Source organism: Protobothrops mucrosquamatus, unplaced genomic scaffold, assembly GCF_001527695.2.
Source record: "Protobothrops mucrosquamatus isolate PMUCROS unplaced genomic scaffold, P.Mucros_1.0 scaffold3, whole genome shotgun sequence".
NCBI classification, from domain to species: domain Eukaryota; kingdom Metazoa; phylum Chordata; class Lepidosauria; order Squamata; family Viperidae; genus Protobothrops; species Protobothrops mucrosquamatus.
Genome location: NW_015386390.1, coordinates 3,261,399 through 3,270,208, shown reverse-complemented (window position 1 = coordinate 3,270,208; position 8,810 = coordinate 3,261,399). Strand labels below are relative to the sequence as shown.

At 38.7% G+C, this 8,810-nt stretch overlaps 1 protein-coding gene across 1 annotated transcript in view; it reads right to left on the bottom strand.

Annotated features, from left to right (window-relative positions):
* Window positions 1-798: 798 nt before the first annotated feature.
* Window positions 799-8,810, bottom strand: part of ARHGAP24 (Rho GTPase activating protein 24) — a 69,548-nt gene continuing 61,536 nt past the window's right edge. Inside the window, exon 7 of the mRNA XM_015832380.1 lies at window positions 799-1,095. Coding sequence (XP_015687866.1) covers window positions 852-1,095 — 244 coding nt within the window. The 3' untranslated portion in view covers window positions 799-851. The remainder of the gene's footprint in view (window positions 1,096-8,810) is intronic.

The window sequence follows — 8,810 nt, the reverse complement described above, 5'->3', positions numbered from 1 at the left end:
AATAAAACAAACATAATCAATGCTCATGTTATATATTTATAAAATTATTTACAATTCCTTCTGGGTTTTTTTTTCTTTTTGGTCATGGGCAACAAAGTTGGCATAAACAGCACAATCACACAATACTTTTTTGCTTGTTTTAATAGCTAACATTTTATATATATACACACGCAAAGACACAGACTTGTGTGTGACAGTGTGTGTGTATAAATATACATATATTATATATATTATATAATTAATTCTGCAATGACAGGGCAACAGAAGGGGGGGGGGAAGTAATATACAAAATTAGCTGATTATAACACAAGGCCAAAAATAGCTTACTATGTTAAGTGCAAGGGAGAAAAGCTTGATTGCAATGAAGTTAACATTTGACAGTTTAAATATAAGACTTGCATTAAAATAATCTTTTGCCTCTTTCTATCGTACCCCCCGCCCCACATAACCTATTTAAAATCTATAAGCCCAAAGCTTGTTGTAACACTTAACAGTAGCATGATGATGGATAGCGGAGTAGGGATTTCTCAATTGAGAAGCAACTTGCAGAGAAAAGGTTGGTTGATGCAGTCATGTAGTCTCTGGAGGTCTCATAACATTACATTGAGTGCTAGCCTCAGTCAGGTGACCAGTCACCTGTTACAATAAAACAGTGTTTCTCAACCTTGGTGACTTGAAGTTGCATGGACTTCAACTCCCAGAATTCCTCAGCCAGCAAATCTGGCTGGGGAATTCTGGGAGTTGAAGTCCACGCATTTTCGAGTCGCCAAGGCTGAGAAACAATGCAATAAAATATCACAGCTATCCTCTTCCCAGAATCCCACAGTCTTGTTGAGCAGCAGGAACAGCCCTCACTGGATCCATATGGTGTTTCCTCGTTCTGTCCTACGCGGCTCAACTGTCAGTTCCCCAAACGTTGAGAAAAACTGCTCCATCTCTTTCTGCAACATGTCGTTCCGTTTCTCTGCGTCTTCTTTGGCCCGCTCAGCATTGCGCATTTTGATTTCGACCATTGTAAACTTCTTCTTCTCTTGCTCCAATTCGTCATGGAGGTTCATCATTTCGGTCTCTAGCGAGAGATTCCGCTGTTCAAGGCTGGGAATGGAAAGCAGAGACAGATAAGACAAAAGCGGAAGATTACTTGAATAGATCTCTGTTTGCTACCTTGGTACCTAAGCAGAGAGAAAACGTCTGCAGAATCTGCCCACTTGTTTGACTCTGCTTTGGTGTCTTCCTCGGAATATAAATCTATCCTATCTCTGGTGACTCTGTTTCAGGTCAAATTGATTCATCTCACTGATCCCGCACAGCCTACCAATTTTCCTAACGTTGTGGGCTCCTGTTGTGATTCCTCACCAGCCAGTGGATCCGGCAGCTGAGTCTGAGGAATCAGATGAGGAGGAGGGGCCTGGAGTGACATTAGAGTAGAGGAAGGCTCTGAGGAGCTCCAAGACTTACAGTCTGATGAGGAGCCTGGCCCCTCTACTCGCGCTCAGGCTGAGACACAGCTGTGCTGGGAGCCTGAAGTGGACAGTGATGAAGAACAGTTGGGACAAATCCAGGATGCACGAAAGTGCAGGCAAGAGAAGCGAGTAGGACAGAGGAATACAATGGGGCGGCTCCAAAGGCAAAGGAGAAATCATTAGGAAGCTACGCCTTGGCTTGATTATAAAAGGGAAGATGTGGGAGGTGCTGGTTGCCGAAGGCAACCGTTCGTGTTGAGGATCGAGTTTCTGTGGACTGTGTTTGTTTGCCTTGGACATTGACTCAAGTCTGTGAGAATAAAAGGGGTTGGTTTTTTCTTGCAGTTCCTGCCTGTTTCTTGGAAGAGGGGTTTCTCCTTGTGAGCATAACAAGGACTCATGTAGGCTGGGCCAGAACAGCTCCTTGGTGTTCTCTGAGTGTGGTTGTTTTCTTGCAGATGTTTAATTACCCAACTAGTTAATATCATCAATGCTAGAAGGGATTGGGATTTGGTCTCTGGTTATATATAAGAGGCTAGCACTGATAATGTTACCTAGTTGAGTAATGAAACATCTGCAAGAAAACAACCAAGCTCAGAAAACACCAAGGACCTCACAGTTCAGCCCTGGGCTAAAATATTCTCTTTTATTCATCTCCTAACTTTCCCTGTTCCTGTTTTCCTTTATGGTAATCAGTTCCCTGACTTTGTATTTCCTTGCAAAAGGTTATTGTTAATTAGTCAGTTAGTCAGTGAATTTCAGAGGGTCACCCAATTAGTCAGTGAATTTCAGAGGGTCACCCAATTCTATAAAATCTCTGGGCCATATAAAATTGAATGCAAAGCAGTATAAAAATTTGTATTTATTTATTAAATTTTTATGCCACCCATCTCCCCTATAAGGCGACTCTGGGAGGCTTACAGATTATAAATGAAAAGGTTATAGCTTGTTGTGCTTTGTGTTTTTATTCAAGTCTACTTTCTTTGTTTCTTTTAGGTATTTTGATTTTGATTTATTTTTTTTCTCCTTGCCCCTTGTGACACCGGAATCTCATAATAATAATAATAATAATAATAATAATAATAATAATAATAATAATAATAATAATAATAATAATAATAATAATAATAAAAAAAAAAAAAAAAAAAAAAGTTGGAAGGGACCTTGGAGGTCATCTAGTCCAACCCCCTGCTCAGGCAGGAAACCCTATACCATTTCGGACAAATGGCTGTCCAGTCTCTTCTTAAAAACTTCCAGTGTTGGAGCATTCACCGCTTCTGGAGGCAGGTTGTTCCACTGGTAAATTGTTCTAACTGTCAGGAAGTTTCTCTTTAGTTCTAGGTTGCTTCTCTCTTTGGTTAGTTTCCACCTGTTGCTTCTTGTCCTGCCTTCAGGCGCTTTGGAAAATAGCTTGACTCCCTCTTCTTTGGGGCAGCCCCTGAGATATTGGAACACTGCTATCATTTCCCCCCTCGTCCTTCTCTTCATTAACATCTTGCTGTATGTTTTCTTGTTAGTCAGGATAGTTTTAATAAAAATTAACTGCATTCTTTTATTTGCTTTTGAGCATCTTTTGGGTTTTATAAATAGTCAGAAAACCTGTGGCATATAATTATATCATTCAGGCAAAGATCCTACAGCTAATGGGCAGCTAGTAAGATACATTTCTTAAATTAATTCTTATATGATCTCTCTCTTGATTTGGATTGAAAGGCATTTATTTATTATTATAGATATTTTATTTACAGCATGGTTTAATTGTTTGTAAGGATTTGAAGTCTATAAAGATTCAGCAATATATAACTTTAATAAAAATATTTGCAAAGGCTCATGAATAAGTCGAGCATTCCAATATGTGGATTTGAGAAAGCTGTTTGATTTGCATTTGGGAATTTAACTAATGCTGTGGTACAATTGGTTTGCAAGCCAACAAAAAAAACTGAAATTTGTACATGTTTTCAAGTGCAGTTTGGTAATTAAAAAGTATGTTTTTAAAAGGCTGCAGAAAAATGTATGCCCTTGTGAATCTAATGTATAAAACTGGAGCATATGGAGAAGTCAGTTCCAATGAAATAGTATCAATGTCAAATCACTATATTTAAGGAAATGGCATAAAATACGAACAATTTTAATTCAAACTTAAAATAAACAGATTCTCAAATAACCATGGTCATGTGAAGAAAAAAGTTCTAAATGGAAAGATGAGCAGATTAAAAACTTTAAATTCAGTCAAGCATATTTCTATTACTTCACAAATATTTTATTGGTATGGTTTTTCTACCATAAATTAGTAGTATGACTTATCTGTCATACTACAGATGGTAGGTGCCATAGTTTACACCTTCCATTCCGAATTTCATCCTCAATTATCTATATTAAACTTGACATGGTCATTTCTGATAGGGTATGTATTAAAATAGTAAACCCTTTAACTTGTTCGATCAAAATGAAAGTTGTTTTAAGAAGGAAGGAAGGAAGGAAGGAAGGAAGGAAGGAAGGAAGGAAGGAAGGAAGGAAGGAAGGAAGGAAGGAAGGAAGGAAGGGAGAAATGATTGAAGGAACTAGGTATTTCTAGTCTAATGAAGAGAAGAACTAGGGGTGATATGATAGCTGTCCTCCAGTACTTGGGAGGTTGTCACAGAGAGGAAGGAATTAACTTATTCTCCAAAGCTCCTGAGGGCAGGACAAGAAGCAATGGATGGAAACTAATCAAGGAGAGAAGCATCCTAGAACTAAGGAGAAATTTCCTGACAGTGAGAACAATTAATCAAGAGAATGACTTGACTCCAGAAGCTCCGAGTGCTCCATTACTAGAGGTTTTCAAGACGAAATTGGACAATCATTTGTCTGGATTGGTCTAACATCTCCTGCCATGGGCCAGGGATTGGACTAGAAGACCTCCAAGGTCCCTTCCAACCCTCTTATTCTGTGTTCTATGTCTAAGGAAAGAAGAAAAGCTTTCATTTCATTGACGACTGCCTAAAGGTTATAGAACAACATGGGGACAAAACTCCAGCATCCATTAATCCGAATTGATTGGTAGCTATGAAAGGGGCTGACAAAAGCACTTTTGCCAATAAAACCCTTTAGTTAAAAAGGTTTTGTGTACTTAACTATGTTGCCTGTCCTTCTGTTAATTTACGCACAGAAAGAGTAACAACTAATATTCTTTTTCTATTTCTGAACACCACTTTCTGATGCTGTAGCCATAAACACCTATCTTGAATAAAAATGTTTATTGATAAACAAGATGTTCATGCCCTCAGATAATTAGATTTCTTCTTCTCACACTGGAAAGGTGACCATCAGATATTTATTACCTATGACCAAGCTCATAAAGCAATTGTCCTGACATAAACTAGTCCAACATTATTAAATCAGATATTCAGTGATAATAGAAACTTTATTTTTTAAAAAAACTCTTATGCAAAGATAGTAAAGAGGAAATTGATGCAAACAAGGTCAGTAGCAAATCCTTACAGGAGTGCATACATTTTTTACTGTTATGTTAGGCTCAATCTTATTGCAGCTGCCATTTTAATGATTAGCATGAAACAATTATTGCATTACTTGAAACGAAGCATCTTATGAACAAGTATTTCACAGATCACAGGAGTGCTTTTTTTCCCTTTAATGTTATGGGGAATGGAAAACTTGGAAGCCTACCAATGTCATTATTTAGTGCAGGAAGTATGTCACTAACTGCCCATCAATTGCAGACTTGACTAGACTTCAGAATATAGGAGTGAGTCCTACCTATGTGCTGAATATTTATATGCTTAACAAAGCATAAATAAACATGTTTATTGTAGGCCAGTTTTTTTAAAAAAATATACTGACTCAGCACTTTGCCTTTTTAAAATATTTATGCTAAGGTCTTATGCTGTGCAGGTGTTCCATTCTTATAAATATTTATAGACAAAATTGTATGCATTGAAACAATTCTTCTACTGCTCAGCTCAGGAGAGACCAGCCCTCATTCTATCTCAAAGGGGCCCTTATTTTTCCCCAAATAATGATAAAATAAAATATCTATCCAAAATATGTCTCTCAAAAGCTCATGTACACAATTCATATACTGATTATGAAGAAGGCATAGTTCATCTATTGCAGACATGTCAAACGCGTGATGTCATATGACGTTGCGCGACGTATCGGGACTGTTTTGCCATTGCCGGCAATGGGGTGGGCGCGGCTTCCAGGTGACACATCCGGCCCGCGAACTAGCAGTTTGACACCCCTGCTCTATTGTATGATCATGATGTAACAATGTGTGATCCAGATCAATATGTTCACAATTAACCAGATACCAACAAAGAAAAAATCCATTCCTCTTTGTAGTTGAATAGGATCTGATGACCATCCAAAATCCACCAGAAAGTTTCTTTTCCCATCTAGATTACTGCCAGGATGTTAGAAGAAACACAGACGCTCAGGTGTACACAAGTCAAAAAAGAATGAAAAGAAACACAGAACCAAACTATAAAGCTTACCTTTAATTAGTTATACTTCAGTATTTACCTTTGATAAAATCTCCAGCCCAAACTAAAAACACAAGTAGTAACTGGAAGGAGACTAGAGAAATTACATGATTCTCAAACACAGCCAGGCTATGCTCAGGATACAAATCTTTAATATTTTTATTTCTTTATTAGATCTTTATCCCATCTTTATTATTTTATATAGAATAAGAGGGCATTCAACATGAAGCTTGTCCCCTTGACTACGGTTAAAGCATATGTGGCTTGCCAATCACAAGGAGTTGGCAACTGCCTTAAAGATCCTTAAATCCAAATCAAAATAACTCCAAGAGAATAGAAAATTCTCTTGTACTATGTAACAGTAACTGGAAACACTAAGGAAAATGACAATCTGAGGCTTTTCCAGTGACGATAGAAAGTTTGTGCTTAGCTGAAGAACCCAACACAACAAGATCACAGAGCTATACAATAGTAATCAGGTCACCTGGAGACAGGGTGTGTATTGCATCTTGAAGCAATGCCAAAGATGAGGCAAGCAGATGAACATAGTCACATTCCTCACAAAGTAGATCACAACTGATTCTAAGGGTTTTGGACTTTTAGGGAGTCATCCTCAACTTGATGACATGAGGTATAGCTCCCTTTGTGCTTGCTTGCTTGATTTAAAGGCCAAACTCACAAGAACTGATTCCAGGCGGTACACAACAAATAAAACATACAACAACCAGAACAAAACACTCATCTGGACACACCCACATATATTACACTTGGAGAAGTTCATTAACATCCTGACACCAACACTGAAGGGAACATCCTAAAGCAGGGGTCTTCAAACTTGGCCCTTTTGTGACTTGTGGACTTCAACTCCCAGAATTCCTCAGCCAGGCACACGTGCCTGGCTGAGGAATTCTGGGAGTTGAAGTCCACAAGTCATAAAAGGGCCAAGTTTGAAGACCCCTTTTCCTAAAACAGCCCGTTCTGAGTTATGGAAATCATCACTAGTAGTAATGAAAATAGTGATAGAAATTAATGGAAGAGAAAAAGAAAAGGATTATGAGTAATGAAACAGAATTATTATGGAAAAAGAAAATTGGGTTATGGGGAATATCTTTCCTGGGTAAAGAATACTGTAGACGAGAAGTGATCTCATCACCTTGTCCTGAGATCATTTTGTGAATATACCCATGATACAGCGTTAACATTTCAAATGTTGCCTATCCCTGACATAAACAGGCAGAGAGTCTTCCGTTGCACCTGGAGTCCAGAAGAGTCAGGATGAAGACTCTTGCTGCAAAGTTTTTCAGACTTGACAGTGGTTCAACAATGTGTGAATGAATGGATTTGTGAATGAGTATAAGTGCAATGAATACATTCGTAGCAAAGATTGCTTGACCTTCAAAACTTTGAAGAGCTGAGCAAATAGATGCTGGAGAGAATTTACTGAATTTTATCTTTCTTTTCAAAAAACTAAATCAAGGACCAGGGGAGACATGGTAGCAGTGTTGCAATATTTGAGGGACTGTCACAGAGGGGAGGGGAATCAACCTATTTTCCAAAGCACCTGAAGGCCAGACAAGGAATAATGGATGGAAACTGATCAAGGAGAGATTCAACCTGGAAATAAGGAGAAATTTCCTGACAGTGAGAACAATCAACCAATGGAACAGACTGCCTTCAGAAGTTGTGGGAGCTTCATCACTGGAAGCTTTCAAGAAGAGACTGGACTGCCATCTGTCAGAAATGGTCTAGGGTCTCCTGCTTGTGCAGGGGGTTAGACTAGATCACCTATAAGCAGTGGTGGGATTCAGCTGGTTCGTACCACTTTGGCAGAACCGGTAGCTAATTTTTTGTTGCTCAGGCCCAGAATGGACTTCCGGAAGCGGCATTCACACAGAGAACTGGTTGTTCACATATTTGAATCCCACCACTGCCTACAATGTCCCTTCCATCTATTCTATGCTATGCTATGCTATGCTATGCTATGCTATGCTATGCTATGCTATGCTATGCTATGCTATGCTATGCTATGCTATGCTATGCTATGCTATGCTATGCTATGCTATGCTATTGGGTTCACATGCCACAGTAAACCAAAACCAAACTGTGGTTTAATTCAGTAGATGAATCCAACCTATGTGGTTTGGGCAACAAATTGGGTTTAAAACAAAAGATGAATTACCATAAGGTATGAACCCAATCAATATGGAACTGGAACTGCTATTCCTTACTGAGGATCTTGTTTGCAACCTCATAGAAAGCTACCTCTGTGGTTGAATTATTTCCTTTAGAACCAAAAGGAACCACTCTTCCCAGTCGTATCTTCCTCTAGATAGGATTGCACGTGACAATGGAAATCTATTGTTATCAAGACCAGAAATTACATTCTCTAGATGGTAGATGTTTGGAAAACTCAGCACAGCCAAAACTGCAAGACCTCCTCATAATGCAATTTTTATTTTTTATTTTTTTTTAAAATCTGCATCTTTACTGGCCCCAGCTTTACACAGAACCATCTCATGACTGAAATGTTAAAGTCATTTATGAGGCTCATTTGCAATTTTCCATAAATAAATTAAAGCCCCCTCCCCTGAGCTCATTAAAACCTTGCTATGAATCTGAAGCAGCAATCTTTAGAGAGGGACTTTTCCAGCTAGTCCTGCTCTGAAAATTCATTTCCTTTTCCAAGTGTCTTCAGCTCTGTCCCATGGCATCCAACAAAATAAATTGTGATATTCATTAGTATTCACGCCAGAGTTTTTAGATTACTTGGAGGCAGAGTGGAAGATGTGAGTGATATATACTCCCCTAAGAGATAAATTAAGCTAAAGGTTGACCTTTCTTCCCCCCCCCCCCCCCCCCCCCCCCC